General features: G+C 58.8%; 5 protein-coding genes across 12 annotated transcripts in view; 2 read left to right on the forward strand and 3 right to left on the reverse strand.

Moving 5' to 3' along the window:
* LOC125703228 (ubiquitin carboxyl-terminal hydrolase 48-like) overlaps positions 1-1724 on the forward strand; it is a 38545-nt gene extending 36821 nt beyond the window's left edge. For 3 of the 7 annotated variants that reach the window (XM_048967401.1, XM_048967399.1, XM_048967403.1), the window contains one exon: positions 1617-1724. The gene's annotated coding sequence lies outside the window, so the exon portion shown is untranslated. Of the gene's footprint in view, positions 1-1156; positions 1272-1616 lie in introns of those variants that run through there. The other 4 variants (XM_048967398.1, XM_048967397.1, XM_048967400.1 and 1 more) reach the window with 3 other exon arrangements.
* LOC125703501 (basement membrane-specific heparan sulfate proteoglycan core protein-like) overlaps positions 1-16734 on the reverse strand; it is a 45412-nt gene that overhangs the window by 18098 nt on the left and 10580 nt on the right. Inside the window, exon 6 of the mRNA XM_048968062.1 lies at positions 16134-16205. Within this exon, the coding sequence (XP_048824019.1) occupies positions 16134-16205 (72 nt within the window). The remainder of the gene's footprint in view (positions 1-16133; positions 16206-16734) is intronic.
* LOC125703213 (ubiquitin carboxyl-terminal hydrolase 48-like) overlaps positions 1-16734 on the forward strand; it is a 57178-nt gene that overhangs the window by 9246 nt on the left and 31198 nt on the right. The window lies entirely within an intron of this gene.
* LOC125703226 (ubiquitin carboxyl-terminal hydrolase 48-like) lies at positions 1081-7201 on the reverse strand. The gene is made up of 9 exons (XM_048967395.1): positions 6549-7201; positions 5967-6077; positions 5239-5366; positions 4948-5054; positions 3549-3653; positions 3011-3106; positions 2623-2748; positions 2413-2461; positions 1081-2137 (listed from the first exon to the last, which is right to left on the reverse strand). The coding sequence occupies exons 2-9, from the start codon at positions 6005-6007 to the stop codon at positions 1989-1991; spliced, it is 801 nt and encodes a 266-aa protein (XP_048823352.1). The 5' UTR covers positions 6008-6077; positions 6549-7201; the 3' UTR covers positions 1081-1988.
* On the reverse strand, positions 7616-9634 carry LOC125703227 (basement membrane-specific heparan sulfate proteoglycan core protein-like). Its single transcript, XM_048967396.1, has 4 exons — positions 9555-9634; positions 9397-9480; positions 9228-9331; positions 7616-8689 (listed from the first exon to the last, which is right to left on the reverse strand). The coding sequence occupies exons 1-4, from the start codon at positions 9626-9628 to the stop codon at positions 8382-8384; spliced, it is 570 nt and encodes a 189-aa protein (XP_048823353.1). The 5' UTR covers positions 9629-9634; the 3' UTR covers positions 7616-8381.

The raw sequence follows: 16734 nt of genomic DNA on the forward strand, positions 1-16734 counted from the left end.
TATGCCCTTCAGCAGCAACAGAACAGCTCGCTCTTGACAATCCTACCATGATAAAGGAATAAATCTCAGCTCCTCTGCTCCTGCTTTAAGGTGCTGCCCTGGGGACAGCGCTGCCCTGACTGCTGTCACAGCCTGAGTGGGGCAGTGCTGCTCAGAGCTGCTCAGAGCTGCTGCAGGCCCGTCCCTCAGGAGCTCTGCTTCTCCCTGCAGCTGTGCAGACACATTTTCCGCCAGCTTTGTAAAGCCTGCCTCAGGAAAAAGAAAAGCCCGTCCTTTCTGGGGGAGGCGGCTTTCATCCCTAACTAGCAAAGCCTTTCTGACAGTGCTGCAGTTCTCCAGAGGTCACGGCTGTGCAGCTTGGCAGCATTGCGTAAGATGGAAACACTGCTGCTGGATCCTGCAGGAGAGAGGGTTTTGACGCCAGGCCTCGCAAAGCCCCAGTGCAAGTTTGGGGGCTGAGTATTTTGCTGGAGCTTCTCTGTTGCTCCTAGGTGTGAAATGATGGATGTGTGTTAATCTGAAATGGGCAGAAGCACTGAGATGAGCTGCTTGGCCATGCATGCGTAGCCTCAGCAAGCAGCTTCACAATGCACCACTCCTTCTCTCAGTGTAACCATATGTGTTCTGTGGGTGTGTGCATGGGGTAGGGTTATGGTCATAGGGTTATGTGGGTGTGGGTGCCCCCAGGACCCCTCAGCATCCCCCAGAGCCACGACCTGGGCTGCAGGAGGGAGGCGGTGACTTGGGGAAACGCTGGCACAGACTGCTGCATGCCAGGTGCCAGGGGCTGACACCAAGCTGCTGCACCCAGGGAGCACTCATAGGGCCCAGTGCCAGCACAGGAGCACCAAGGGCTCAGCCCCACAGCTGCCCAGGCTGGAGGCATGCAGGGATGTGGGCAGCTGTGTCCCACAGCACGGGCCAGCACTGCATCTGCTAGGGAAGGGCTGCCAAGCATCGCCTGGCCCAGGGCATGGGAGCACGTGGGCTGCACTCAAGGAAAGCAGTGAGTGCCAACAGCCAGGAAGGCTGCAGGCCCAGGGGAGAGCAGGGTGCCCAGAGCAGCAGCCACAAACCTCTGACAGAACGAGAGATGTCTAACTTTATTATGAAGATACCTCAACAGCGCCCCCCCTTTTTTTTTTTCTTTCCTCAGGTCTGGAAGTGGTAACACTAGCTCCTGCTACAAACACGCAACTGGGGAGAGGGAGAGATCCTTTCTGGGAGCTGGAGATGTAAACAAATTAATTAGTGCATCCCTGAAAACAAGAACAGAGGGAAAACCTCTCGCCAGGGCCCCGCAGCCCTGATGGGTCCGAAGCGAGGGGCAGAGGGCTCCCGGCAGTAACGAACCAGAGAAAGATGTTATCAAAAGTCATTAAAACAGCCCACGTTTCTAAAAACACAGTTCACAGAGAGAGAGACCGTGCGGTTACTCGGAGCGGTCGCGCCTGGAAGTGAAGCTGCGAAGGCGAGCGGTGCGGTGTGGGCAGCCCGGCCCTGGGAGCGCAGGGCTCACACTGCAGGGAAATGGATGAAGACATTCCTCACAACGAACAATTTCTTTACTTTCATGCTGTACTGAAAGAGGAATAGCGGATCAAAGAGGGAAGCAGGTTACGCCTCAAGAGTTACCGGAGAATGGATGGAGCTGGTTTTGATCGACCGCATCACAACTCCTCTGGGACAGACGAGGCCCCCGCCTCCCCTGCAAACATCTGCCTGAACCTGGCACACGCTGCCTCTGCTGCTACACTTTCCAACCCTACTGTTGCTTTATTAAATATAAAATGGGGAACGTTCTCTTGAAGTCAGGATGTCCTTCAGTGCAATCTGCTTTGACATAAGGCATTTTGGGGGCAGTCATTTCAGAATGGGATTCTGCCTTCTGGAAGAGTCAAGAGTTCAGTCCCATATCCACCTTCTCTCTAAATGCCCTACCATGTCAAATCCTTTTCTCTTCTGGTCTGCCAGTGCTTGTAAAGCCATCAGTGTCCGAGTAAGCCAGTCCCTGGGAGCAAGGAGACAACCAGCCGACAGTTACAGCGCTGGCGAGGCGGAGCTGAAGTCAGCATGGGCTTCAGTAAAAGGGGAGGGGGAAGACTCTCACCTTTAAATCCTTCTTCAGGCGTACAAACTGGGGATGGGAAGAGAGAGACATCATATTAGAAGTCTCCTGACAGTCACTTCTAAAAGGATCCTTTGTGTGAGCGCAGCGCGCTGCGGCACTCAGCTGCACCTCCAGCCGACAGCCACAGGAAAGCTTCAACATCTCAATTTTCCCCTCACGTTTCAACCCAAAGCCAACACAGCCCCACACAGCCGCCCCTGTCCCTGCCAGAAGCACAGCAGCAAGGCAGCCTCCGAAATCCCAGACCTCCCCCCCGAGCACACAGGGCTGCCCTCCCTCACCTTGCATCACATCGTCCATCGCCTCATAATCCGCAATTGGCTCATCAGCCTGAAAGCAAAGAGGACAGTTAGCGAGCGCCCGGCAGAGTGCATGGGGTCACGCTCCTTAAGGAGGCTCTTCTTCCCCAAAGAGCTGCAAGGGAAGAGCCCAGCAAAGCAGCTCAGCTCTCTGCTTTCCTTCCTCCCAGAGCCGCACTGCTCCTGCCTTACCTTGAGCAGGATGATGGACTCGGGGATGACGCCCAGGCTGCCGAGCGTCGCTGTGTCGTCGCTCAGGATCTTCCCATTGATGGACAAGTTCTGGTCGAAGGGAGCAACTGAAAATGCATGCATGATCTGTGCCAACACAATGAGACACGCTGGTTTTGTGCAGAGGAAAAAACATACTGCTGAGCTGCACAAAAAGACCGCGTGCAGCGCACACACACACACATGCACACAGACACTCATGCACACAGACACTCAAGCACACAGACACACATTGCCGCCGCTGGGGACTCAAACTCTTCCCTCCATCTCCTCCCAGCTGCGGTCTCCTGACTATTAACCTCATGGGTTTTTTATTCCAGAAGACACATTTCTTGCAGCAAGTCCTTACCTGTATTTTCAGCTCTTTCAATGTTTGGTTAGCAGAAACAACCAGTGCTTTCTCCTCCCTGACCTTCCGGTGCCGGGTGCTCCGCCGGATGCCCTGCTTTTGGTAGGAGTTGTGGCTCCGGTATGAAAGCTTCTGGCGCTTTCCCTAGGCGGGCACGCGGCCCTCGAGGAACAAGCGTCCTCCGTGCGTGGCCTAGAGAGCAGGTCTTCAGAACATCCCCTTGCTTGGAGTTATATCCCCTTGCTCCTTGCTGACCGCAAAGATAAGAGGATTCGGGGTGACCCAAACATCATGTGGGAGGTCTCTCAGCAGAGGCTTTTGACTTAGCTGGCTTTAAAACCAAAGAGTGCAGGCACAAAACCAGCCCCAGTAATGCAAATGGAGACAAAATGTGTGGTATGACCGCCAGGATGGGATACGTGGGCACTGCTGCTTTCCCTCTGCCCCATAAGATGCAAACAGAGGAGAGCTGTTCCATCACACTGATTCAAAGAGGCTGGTGCAGAGCAGAGGAACCTCGCAGTGTTTTGTTCTCTACCTGGTTAAAATCTGGGTCTTGCTCCCCCTCTGGCTTGTTTTCCTCCCTTTCCTCTTCAGCTTCTGAGCTGCTCACGTTCAGCTCCGGAGCAGCATCCTTCATTACCTGAAGTCATAAAAATCATTCTCCATAACCCAGACTGTCACATCGTGGCAAACAGCTTTCAAGACTTCAAGGATGCCACCTTGATCAAATGAATTGAGCTAGAGAAACCCAGAGATCTGCTCCACGTGCTCAGGGAACACTCTCCCCCCAGCTGCACTGAGCCATAGGGACCAGGCCTGGGAGAAAGAAGATGCAGCTCTGGAGCTGCTCTGTTGGACTGCAGCTGCTGGTGGCCAAGCAAACCCCACCGCGGGGACATCCTGCTTCCTGCAGCTCCAGACCTCTCCAGGCAAAGGGAACGTCTCTGGGGGCCTGCACTGATTTCTTTCCCATTAGCTGGCTGCTCCTCCACTCAACTAAGTGTATTATGAAAGCCCTAACCCCGAGAAAGGAGTATTATCTGTAAATTATACACTTATCCATCCCTGCAGCAGCCCGAAAGAGGCACTCACCGCTGTTATTTACGGGTCTGCAGTTTGTAAGTAAAATGAAATCTAAATAATTGACACCAACGTACAGAACGCAACACCCTGTTCACCTCCCGCAGGCTGCACGGCTCTGCTGGGCGCTGCACGGCCACGCTCTGCCTGCAGTCTGCAGGGAGCCCAGCTGCGCTCTGCACCCCAGCTGTCCAACAGCTCCCTTCCCCATCCAGGTCTCTGAAGTTCAAGATTGCAACTCCCAGCTGTCCGGCACCAACTGCAGCATCCCCAGAGCTTTCTGGATTCCAGCAGGGCTGCCCTATGCTGACTGCTGACTGCTGACTGCTGACTGCTGACTGCACGGGGCCATGGCTTCCCGCTGGGAAACGCTCCCTGACTGTGAGGCAGAGCTGGCAGGAGGGGAGCAGTGGTTCTGAGCACTGCTGTGGGCACTGCCCCACCAGCGAGGGATCAGCGTGCCAGCTCTCGCCCCCTCTTGCCAGCCCCAGCTGCCGGGTGAAGAATAGCAGCCTGTTCTCACAGCCCTGTCCAGCACCACGACAAAAAGCCCTCCTCCGCACTGGAGCCAAGCACCGCGCTGGGATTCAGCCCCTAGGCAGGCTGCAAAGCCACAACAGTGGCTCCAGACCACATTCTGTGCTCCGCTCTGACAGCTTAGTTGCAGATCTCCGGGTTCCACCTCATCCCTCAGAACACGGCTGGGAGGGAGAAAGAAATCAGCAGAAGCCTGTGAGCTGCCTTGCCTTGCCTGCAGACAGCCACTCGTCTGGCCACGTGGGTTCACAGCTGGGGCAGCTTCTGAACAGTGAAATGGTGCTGGGATGAGGGAGGGCCGAAGGAGAGATCCGTACCTTTTTATTATCCACCACTTTATGGATGTAGATGGTCGCTTGGGTGTACTCGCGTAAGTCCCGCTGCTGCTGGCACAACAGCCCTTCTCTGCACTCTGGACACAGTTCTGGGGAGGCACAAAGGAAAAGGCATTTAATTCCTTCAGCTCCTTGGAGACAGCAAGCACTGCACCTGCCCGGCGCTGTTCCTCGCCAACCCACAGCGCAGCTCAGCAGGATCCACAGGGATCTGCCCAAGCAGGGCTGGGTCCCGCAGCACCGCGGAGCAACGCGGCAGGAAAGCTCACTCACGGGGCTCGGAGCTGTACAGCGCGCTCTCGGGCTCCCCGGCTACTTGTGTGCGGGTGATTTTGATGACGTGATCCACCACAAAGAGCTTTTGAATCCTCTCCCACTCGCTGGGCCATATTAGAGCTATACTGTGCAAAGAAACGAGAACGTGCTTTATGACATGGGAACGCCGAGCCCAGAAGAGCCTCCCCTCTTCCTCCCAGTCTGCTCCTGCGATAGCAGCAGAACCCGTCTGCAGCCCCAGCGTGCCCAAGGTAACGGAGGCACAGCAGCGTGTCCTTAGTGACGCTGCTGAGCTCCAGCCATGCCCAGCATGGCCAGAGGGAGGAGGAGAGAAGTGGAAGGTCTGCTGCTGTTAGTTCTGCCTCGCTGCAGAAGCAAGGCTGCGGAGCATTAACTCCAGCCCAGCGCCCGGCGCTCCGGGGGCAAGTCTCAGGGAAAGCAAAGCTTCAGCAGCTAGATGTTGCTACGCCCCAGTCAGGCTCCGGGTAGGCTGTTGTTAGGAACTAGCCAAGCTTAAGTAAGCTCTTTTTTCCCGAGCCAGCATCCTTGGACAATTTGGGTCTCGCCCTGCATGGAAATTTATAGTGAGATATGCCTGAGGAAGCAGCTGCGCTCCCTTTGTTTGGGGGGGAGCGCGTGCTCCTGGGTCGCCATAGCTCAGTGAGCTTTGGGAAGCTCCCCGGGGCTCTCAGGGCAAGGCAGAGGTGAGAGGAGAAGGAACTCACAGCTTGGAGTCTTCTTTGGTCATGGAAGCATAGCTGAACATGAGGCCCCCGTGGGGGCAGAGCAGAGCACTGTTCCCCAGCGAGGAAACGGGGCTGCACCGCGTCGGCCTCCTGCTCGGGCAAAGGGAAATGGGGGAAGTTATGGCACAGAGAGCAAGAAAGCACAAGTCTGCAGGCAGCAAGAAAAGGAAATCGCAGGTGGGTATGTGTGGGTGACATTCCAATGGGGAAGGTGACACTGCCACCGACACGGCATCAGAGCTGTGCTCCTGAGCACTGCAAAACTGCGCTCCTGTCCCGCACAGCCCGCACCACACGCAGCCCATGGCAACGGTGACCTCTGCCTGGGATACAGCTCCAGGCAGATGAAAAAACTAATCAGGTTACTATCTAATCTGACCATCTGGTTAAGGCATGGTCAACAAGGAAATTCAGATTCTTGCAGTGTATTACAATTGCTGCAAGTGCAGAGTCCAAGTCCTTCCAAACCAGCTTCCTTGTTTCTACGCACGCAGCTCTGGGCAACACCAACTCAAAGCCCCCAAACCAAACAGAAAGTACCAAAGTGCTCAGCCCAGTTACCTGACAAATTTCCTCCATTCTTCTACGAAGAACTGTGAAACAATATACAGCTCGTCTGTCTCCTGGAAGGGAAAAAAACCCCACGGCCTTCTGTTAATTAACCCAACAACAGAGGGGCAATGACTGTTCAGCTTTTTCTGCAGCGCTCATTCTCTTTGAGACCTCAGCATTTTTACCATGACAACTCCATCCAAGCGCGCTGAGAAAGCCAAGTAAAATAATTTGAGATCAAGTACCGAGCACTTACATTACTAATCTTGTGTTTATTACAAAGTTAATTTAGCTTCAGATCCAATTACCTGTAATTCATAGCAGGAAACGGCCATTTCCCCAGAGCAGCTCTCTGGCACTGGGGTTCCTGTGGCTGAGTACCACTCCTCGGACTGGGGGGCACTGAAGCAGATCCCTCTGTGTACCCCGAGCATGGGGTGACACCACCCCACCTGCCCCCACTTTCTGAACACTATCAGTAGGGCTGCGCTGCGTCGGTACTTCCAGGGATGGATGTAACCATCGAGAAATGCCACTCCGCTTATCTGACTCCAGGCCAGCGACAGCTGGGTGGCACACGAGGACTCCCGTGTTCCAAAGGCAGGGCTCGGCGCCAGAGCAGCTCAGCAGGGTACAGCTTCCACCCAAAACCTCCCCCTGGCCCCTACCTGCGGCCAGCTGCCCAGGCAAGGCCGGCATTTGTCGTGGAACAAGTTCTGGAGGGACGTCTTCTGCTCACTGGCCATCATCTTGTGCAGTGCTTTATTTTCTTCTCCTTCGCGCTCCAAAATCTGCACAAAACAGGTTGGTGCTTCAGTTCCTAGCAGCTATTCACAGGTGACATTGTTTTTCCCCACTGTACTGGAGAACGTCAAAGAGGAAACCAGAAACATGGCCACGTATTTACAGCCAGCGGAGGGGCTGTGTTGTCTGCTATTCAGATACCTTGCATTGGGAACAGCACTCTTTGTTATTTGGGAACTCAGGGGCCTTTGGGAAATACTGCTTGAGCTTCTTCCAGGCTTCCTTCGACACCACCCTCCTCTCGTTCTCGGATATGCACAGGTCACCTGCAGGGAGACAGGCAGGAGAAGGGCTTTGCCTTTGCAGGATGACGTCACATCCTGCGCGACGCACCGGGCGGGGCCTACTTCCGGCGGAGCCTGCTTCCGGCGAGGCCGCTTCCAGCCGCGATTACGCGACGCCGCGGCCGTCCTGCAGCGCTCGGGTCGGACCGGTTTGATCCCCGCGGCCGTCAGCTCCGCCCCGCGCCGTCTCACGCACCGCCCTCAGGGCCCCGCAGCCGCCTCCATACCTCCTCGGACACTATGCCCAACCTCCTCCGCACCCAATCCCTCCGCAGCCCTGTATCCGTGCCCCTCACACCTTCATATCCGCGTCCGGTCCCCCCGAGATCCTGCGTCCCACCCCTCCAGACCCCCCGTGCTCCTACATCCACTTGTCCCGGGTCCCCATAGCTGCACCCGCGATCCCCCCGTATCAGTCCCGCGGATCCATACATCCCCCCTCCGTAAGCATCTGTTCCAGGCTCCCCCACGTATTCAACCCCATGCCCGCACCCCCCCGTGCTCCCTTTCCAGCCCCACACCTCCGTGCCCCACCCAAAGCACCGGCTTCCCCCTCCCTTCCCCCACAGAGCCCCCAGTTCCACCTGGAGCCCTGTGCCCCCGTTCTTCCTGATTTCAGATGACAGCCCCAGGCGCAGACCCACACACGGCCCCCACACTCGTTCTCTCTCCTTTAATGGGTGTCCCAGCACAGGGGGGCTGGGGGGGCCCGCTGTCCCCGCCAACACCCACGATTGTCCCTTGGGCCCCCCACTCAGGTGCCACCCCAGGAGGCACCCGAGCGACCCGGCCGCCCCAGCGTGGCTTGGGTCGGGAGTGGGGAGGGGGGGCTGTAAACATTCCTGTGGGGTCCCGGCCCCCCCGGAGCCATCCCAGGCTGTGTGGGGGTAAGAGGGAGGCTAGGAGGGGCAGGGGGCGACGGCAGAGCCCCCCACCGCGCCGTGCCGCAGGTCAGTGGGGTGCCGGGGGTCCCTGTGGGTGCCAGCACCAGGCCCCGCACACATCCCGACACGCCGGAGAGGAACTTGCCGGCTGTGAGGCTGCGGGGGTCTGGGGCACCGCCTGCAGGAGGGGGGGATACGTGAGTGTGGGAACATGGGGACGCAGCACCCCGCGGTCCTCACGCAGGTCTGCTTCCCGTGTCCTGTCCCAAGTGCCATGCTGCATCCCAGCACCATATGTCCCCTTTCCCTGTCCCCTCTCTTGTCCTATCCCGTGTCCCACATCGTGTCTCATTGTACGTCCCCTCCCATGTCCCACCCCATGCCACGTCCCGTGTCCCATTCCATGCCACACCACGTACAATCTGGCATTCGTGTCCTGTCCCATCACTCCCATATACCTCATTATGTCCCATCCCTCATCCACATCCCCTGGTGTCCCATTCCGTGTTTTGTGTCCCATCGTGTCCCATACTTTGCAGCATCCTCTGCCCTGTGTCCCATCCTGCACCCATGTCCTACCCCATACAGTCTCCTATGTCCTCCCTCCACCATACTCCATTATGTCCCACCACTTCCTGTCCCGTCTCTACTGTGCCCCCTGCCATGTCCCACGTCCCACCCCACACCCTGTGCCCCCACCCTCCACATCTCCATACCGATGTAGACGCTGCCCTGGCTGTTGGCCATGATGTTGGTTCCTGGGGACTCTCCAAACACCGGCTCCTCCCCGTCCACCTGCAGCCACCCACGCCGGCCCTGCCTATGGGGCAGCATCAGCACCCACGTCCCAACCCCAACCCCCACACCGTTGTGTCCTGACCCCACCTGGCCGCCATCACGTGGTGCCACTCGCCATCATTGACAGGGTCTTCGGAGACGATGGTGGCCTCGCCGCTGCCCAGCTGGTAGCTGTGGGGACACGGGGCTGAGCATGGGGACGAATGGGTGGTGTGGGACAAAGGGACAAAGGTGTCCCCCCTCACCTGAACACCAGGTGCCCATCCTTCAAACCCAGCCCCACGAAGTCTTTGGCTTTGCCACTCTCCTGTGGGCACATTGGGGCTGTGAGTGGGATGAGGACAACCCCGTCCCCTACCCAGGGCTGGATGCCCTGGCCGTGTCCCCGCTCACCACCCCATGCCACAGCAGCAGCAGCCCCTCAGTGCTGCTTGTCCTCAGCTCCAGTTCAATGGTGTCTTGCAAATCAGGTGCACTGCAACGAGAGGGGCAGGGCATAGGTGCAGAGCCTGGGACAGGGCAACACCATGGGTGCAGAAATGCAATGGGTTCAAGAATGCAGCAGGTAGAATGCAATGGGCGCATGAATGCAACGGAAACAAGAACGCGCTGGGTCCAAGGATGCAGTAAGATACAACAGCACAGTGGGTGCAAGAATGCAAGGGGTGCCACAGAGCAGGAGGGGTGCTAAGTTATGATGGCTGTGATGCTGCAGGAAGGGATGCAGCACCATAATGGGTGCAAGTGCAGCAGCCTTGAAGGGTGCAACACCACGGGAAAGGTGCAATGCTGTGACTGTGGCAACGTGGTGGCCAGGGCAAAGCATGCTGGAAAGGATGCAATGCTGCAGTGGATGCAGCACCAGGAGAAAGGTCCAATGCAGCAACGGGTGCAGTGCTGCAGGAAAGGGGCGCAGTGCCAGGGGGAAGGTGCAATGCAGTGTGAAGAGGTGCAACACTATGATGGGTGCAATGCCATGAGGGTCCCGGTTCCTGCTGTCACTCACCCACGGGGGAAGAGGTGGCCGGGCAGGGCCAGGTAGGAGCCGTCACTGAACACGGCGCTGAACTGCCCAGGCGTGTCTGCAGGGAGATGGGGAGAGGAGGCACCGCTGAGCACATCCCCAGCAGCAGGTTTGGGTGCAAAAAGGGGAAAACGGGTGCACGGCCCCCAGGGGAGCGTACCGCTGCCACCGCTGCCCTCCTGCCAGTCCTGGTCCAGCTCTGACAGCTCCGCGCCTGCGGGCGAGAGGGCGATGGGGACCGTGGCTCATCCCCACATGTGCCCGTGTCCCCGCACCCCCAGCTCACCGTGCTGGCAGTAGGGGCCGCCATAGCCCTCGGGGCAGACGCAGCCGTTGTCCTTGCAGGTGCCGCCGTGCAGGCAGGGGTTGTGCTCCAGGCAGCGGTCGGCCACCCGCTCGCAGCGCGGCCCTGGGGACACGGTGGTGGCACATGGTGACACGGGCACGCAGGGTCTCGGCACCTCCTGCACCCGCTCGCACGCACAGCACAGCACACTGCGCACACACCAGGCGCACGCAGCACACACACAGCCAGCCCCACGGCACTCACCGCTGAAGCCAGGGGTGCAGAGGCAGCGGAAGGGAGGGCTGCCAGCAGGCAGGGGCAGGCAGCGGCCCCCGTGCAGGCAGGGTGCGTGCAGGCAGGGCGAGCTCTGCCCACACTGCCCCACGCCCCGGCTGCGCAGGAAGCTGTACGACAGATCCACCTTCTTCCCATTGATAGAGACCTGCGCCAGACACAGGGGTTTAAGCCAGGGCACCCTGCACCTGGGGCACCCCGCTCCAATGCGCGGGGGGCTCACCTCGCCAATGCACCCTTGGAACGAGGCGTTGGTGGGGGGCCGCAGGGGGGGCTCCACTCCTCCAAGGTAGAGAGGGCTGTGCAGGTTGAGCCCCTGGCTCTTGCCAGGTGAGGAGCGCTGCACCGGGGCGCTGCCGTCCACCGTCATTGTCCCATCCTTGTGCAACCGCTCAGCTGTCACCCGGTGCCAGCGGCCCAGTGCCAGCGGCTCGACGCTCCACAGCACCGCTGTGCCTGCAGTGATGCCATGACTCAGCGCTGCCATCACCCCCAGGGAAGTCTGGGGGCACCAGGACTCCTTGGGGACCTGAGTGATGCCCTGGGTGACGCTTGGGAACTCCAAGAATATGCTGGGACCCTTGTGGTTCTCAGAGACCCCAATTGTGTCAGGATACCCGACAGACATCAGGAAACCCAATAGTGCCCAGAAATGCTGACAGCTCCCAGGGGCCAGATAGATGCCGGGGCACCCCAGATATGCTAAAGTTCTTTTGTGACATTTGGAGAATCTGGCAGTGCCTGGGGACCTGAGTGACACCAAGAAACCCCAACTGATGCTAGGGGAAGAGGGGGAGGGCAGCAATGCTTGGGATCCTCAGTGACATCAATGATGCCTGGGGACCCCAATGATGTCTGGGGACTCCACTGACATGCAGGGATCCCATAGTGCTTGGGAACCCCAGTGATGCCAGGCCACCCTGGCCAAGTCACCAACCCACATGGTAACACCAGAGCTCTCTCGGTGACACCAGGCCCCGCTGTGCCATGCCAGCCTACCTGAGCCCAGCTCATAATGGAACTCGAGGTGGCCGCTGACCATGGCGAGGGCAACAAAGTCCTCAACTGGGGAGGCTTTGCCAGCACTGAAGAGCAGCAGTCCGTCCGGTGCACGTGGCAGGAACTCGGCCTCCACTCGCAGCTCATGGTGCACGTTGGTCAGGGGTGGGTATGAGACGAAGGCGCCCGCCTCATCGAAGGATGGCACGCTCACTGCCTCCCCTGCAGCACTCACATCTCAGCACCTGTCCCGACGGTGCCCCCCTCCCCTGGCTGGTACTTCAGGCCCTGACTCCACCATCCCCATCTCCCATGGTGGTACCTAGCCCCATTTCTGTGTCCCCAAGGTGGTCTCCAATTCCCCATCCCCACTGGATCCATGATGACCACATCCCCAAGCGGCAACTAGTTCTCTGTCTCCATCCCGCCTGTTTCCCCAGTTTTGTCCCAACCCCCTGCCCGTGTCCCCAGGGTCATTTCCATCTCCATGTTCCTGCTGCAGACTAGATCCATGCTCATGTCCCCAGAGTGGTCCCAGCCCCACATCCATGCTCACAGGGGGGTCTCATCCCCATGCCTGTGTCCTCAGAGCCATCTCCATGCATGCCTGCGCCCTCAAGGTTGTCCCATCCCCATGCCCGTTTCCAGGGTCACTCCATCCCACACCCCTGTCTCCAGGGTTGCCCCCAGCCCCATGCCTCTGTACCCAGGGCAGTCAGAGCTGTGTCATCCCCACTCCAACGCTTGAGCCCCTAGTGTCATCCCCATCCTCTATACCTGTGTTCCCAGGGGGTTCCAGCCCATTGCCCTTGTCCCCAGAATCATCGTTATCCCCGTTTCCATGTCTGTGTCCTCAAAGAGGTCCTCCTACCCCCCGTGCCCCTGTCCCCAGGATGGTCCCATGCCCATGCACATCCCCAGGAGAGTCCCAGCCCCACACCCCTGTCCCTGGCACTGTCCCCACCCGGTGCTCCACCCCTGTCTGTGCCCACCTTCAGTGCACCTCTCCCCCATCTTGCCCAGGTGGCAGCGGCAGCTGTAGCCCTGCCCATCTGGCCGGCTGATGCAGGTGGCGTCAGGCCCGCACGCCTCTGCAGAGGGACAGAGGGGACAGAGACAGGAGATGAGCACTGGGGATCCCCACACCCAGAGGGCAGCAGGTGACGCCCCTGTGGCAAGGGCACCCACCTGGGTGGCAATGCAGGGCCTGTGAGTACTCGCAGTTGCTGCCAGTGAAGCCTTGGGGACAATGGCAGATGTAGCTGCTGCTCTCAGCGTCCTCGCAGATGCCGCCATTCTGTGGGTTGGAGACACACATAAGCACCAGGAATGGGACCAGTGGAAGGGGACAGCACGCATCATCCCCGACCTCACCTGGCAGGGATGGTCCTGGCACGTGGGACAGTTGGAGACACCGTGTGCCGGCAGGTCCAGCTCCCCAAAGGCCACCTCCTCGTTCTGGATGCGCAGCTGGCGCAGGCAGCCTGTGGGACACAGCAAGGCGACACACTCAGCCCCACCCTGAGTGCCGGCCCCCAGCACCCACTGTCCCACTGCATACCCACAAAGCCACGGCTCAGCCCTGTCTTGGCCACGACGGTGTAATCAGGGTACCCACCGAGGTACAGCTCCTCATTCAGGTCCAGCCCTTGGAATTTGCCCTGCAGGCACAGGGGGGTGAGCACAGCCGCCCCAAATCCTCCCACAGCTGTGGGGTGCCCACACCCCTACCTGTGAAGTCCCGTTAACAGGGGGCTGCCCGTCCACCTGCAGTGAGCCTCGTGTCAGGTTACGGAAGAGGCGCACGGTGTGGTACTTGCCCAGGCGCAGCGGTGTCGGGTCCCGAATGGTGGCCATGCCAGAGCCAGCATCGAACCTACCATCAAATGGGGAGATATACAGGGTGAGGGGGGGGCTGCCCCTCCAGCTGGCAGTACTTTCCCGTGCTCTCACCTGAACTCGGGCCGCCCGCCCACCAGCCCAAAGGAAATAAAATCGGCGCCGCTGCTCTTGCGCTGCCCATTGTAGAGGAGCATCCCTATGGGGACACAGAGGGGTGAGCACGGCCGCAGCGCAGGGCAGCCCAGACGCACCCCAGGGAGCAGGGAGAGCAAAGGTCCCCGGGGTGGGCGCTCACCTGAGTACAGGATGAGAGCTGAAGGAAGGAGAGAGATGGAAAGGAGGACGGACAGACGGAGGAGGAGAGAGAAGGAATGAGAGCAGGCCTGTGTGGCACAGTTGGGCTCAGGGGGCCGAGGGGCCCCCATGGTGCTCACCATCGGCAGCATCAGGCCGGAAGGTGATCTGGATCTCGAAGGTCTTGTAGGCATCCTTGATGGTGGGCAGCGGCAGGAAGGAGCGGGGCGTCTGTGTGAAGTAGGGCACCAGGCGCTCTGCGGGGACACGGGGCTCAGCACGGACAGGGATGCCAGCCCCCCGGCCCGTCTGTCCAGTACTCACCTCGCACCTTCAGCACGTAGAAGGCTGTCTCCTGGCCGCGGCGGTTGCTGGCAGCACAGGCATAGACGCCAGCATCCTCAAGGCGCACAGCCGGCAGCGTCAGAGCGGTGCCCTCCACCCGCGCGCCTTCCGGCAGCTCCCCCTCCAGCTGTGAGGACAGCAGGGGTCAGCACCCATAGGGCACCCATCCCCGCCTTCGCACAGCCTCGTGTCCCCGCATCCCTGCTCACCTTGCTCCAGCTGATCTCCGGCACGGGGAAGCCAGATGCCAAGCAGGGCAGGACGGCTGCCGAGCCCACCGACACCTCCTTCACCTCTGGCTGCCTGGCGATGTGTGGGGCGGCTGTGGACAAACAGAGCTGTCACCCCCCACGTGGGGGTTGGGGACACCCTCCCCACACCATGTCCCCATCTGCACTCACCCTGCACGTGAAGGATGACGTGGGACTGCACGGTGCCCACAGAATTGGTAGCAGTGCAGCGGTACTGCCCTGCATCCGCCCGCTCCACCCGCTCAATGGTCAGGGTGCCGGCACGAACCAGCACCCCCGGGCGGATCCGGCCCCCCACTTTGCTCCAGGTGACGTGTGGCTGTGGTTCGCCGAGCCCTAGGCACTCCAACTCCACCTCCGTGCCTGCCAGCACCGTCTGCACTGCCGTCCGGATGTTAATCAGGGCCCTGGGCAGAGCTTGGGGGGGAGATGGGATGATTTAGGAGTCTGTTTTGCAGGCTGCAGACAAACCCATGCCCTGTGCAACAGGAGCCGAGTGCTTCCTGCACCCTCAGCAAACACAATCACTGCTGCGTAACCTCAGCTGCCCCATGCATCACAAAAACCAGCAATTAATTAAGGCCCAATTACCCAAGCTACACCTCAGCCCATACACTGTGGAGGAACATCTGAAGTACACAGATGTGGGAGGGCTGTTCTCCACGAGGAGCCAAAGCTTACCTCCAGCAGGTGAAACACAGCCTGCCAGGAGCCCCTGTGCTCCATATGGCCCAAAGCATCGGATCAGCGGGCAGCTGAGCAGCACAACACTGCCACAGCCCTAGCAGCCTGCTTCCATGCTGCATGCCTGCATTAAGTGCTCCTGTTTGCCAGCAGCAACTTTGCTGCACTGGGAACTACGCTCTCTGAAAAGCGGGTAGCACCGTGACAAGGTGTTCAAACGCCATTAACCTACAGCCTTGATGAGCCCTAACGACAGGAGGTGTGCTGCTAATTGATGGACGCCTGCCAACAGGAGCCTCCAGCAGAACGCAGGCAGGTTGGGCACGAAGTGAGGCCCAAACACTTTGCTTGGCCAACCAAGCAAAGCACCAAGCAAAACAGCCAACCCCAGGTCACAGCCTGATGTAAGTGGACACCGAAGCACAGCAGGTGGGGGAATCAATTCGCCCCGGTGCCCCAGCTGCAAACAGAAACAGCAGTTTCTGCAGCTGTGGGTAAGTGCTCCTGGGCTAGCTTCTGACACAGGGAGAACGATCTGATGCTGCCTGCTTTCTCCAGCATCTCCCCCTGCTCTCAGAGTAATGCTGCAGCCCCATGCAGCACCCACGTTCCCCCCAAGGGGCCGGGCTGTGCTCGTGCCCTTTGCACCACTTGCTCCATGTTTTTAAATGTCAGGAAATGTGAAAATGAGAATAAAAATGCGCTTCTGTGGTAACTGCTCATGCTGGTCCCGGTCTAGGAAGTTAACATCTGGAGCAGTGGGCAACAACAGAAGTGATCAGCTCCATCCCCCGCAGAGACTTACCATGTGGGCAAACAATGTCTTCATTAAAATTTAACTCTTCTTCCTCCTCTCTCTTCTCCTCATTTGCTCCATCTAATTAAAAAATAAAATAAAATAAAAATAAGAAGATTGCGCCATTTTTCTCTGAAAGAAAGGGGAAACGTTTGGGGGAAGAAGCCTGGTTTCCCTTCAGCAGTTCTCAGCCCAGGGGAAACCTGGGAAGCGTTATTCTGTTAATCTCCAACACATGGGCCTGTGTGCCTGCAGGCCAGGCTGCGTGGCACGTAGGAGTGCCTAGGAGTGCTTTGAAGTGCGTGGAGCACAAGAGCATCCTTTGTGAGATGACAAAGGGTGCATTTGTTCCAGCTGCAGCACCGCAGGGCTTTGCTGCTCAGAGCTAACCCCAACCTCTAGGTGAGAGCGGAGCATCACAGCCCCGTCTGCTCTGCTCCATGCTCTGATATCCAGCACGGCATTGCTACACTGGAGTTTAGAACTGCTCTGCAGACAGAAGCATTGGCCATCAAATAGGAGCAACAGAAAAAACAGCAATGTAACAGTTTGCAGCAGTGTGACTAAGGAGCAAGCTGGCTTGTGAGCAGTTACAGTGGACTTCTGGGAG

This window comes from Lagopus muta, chromosome 21, assembly GCF_023343835.1.
Source record: "Lagopus muta isolate bLagMut1 chromosome 21, bLagMut1 primary, whole genome shotgun sequence".
Lineage (NCBI taxonomy): Eukaryota > Metazoa > Chordata > Aves > Galliformes > Phasianidae > Lagopus > Lagopus muta.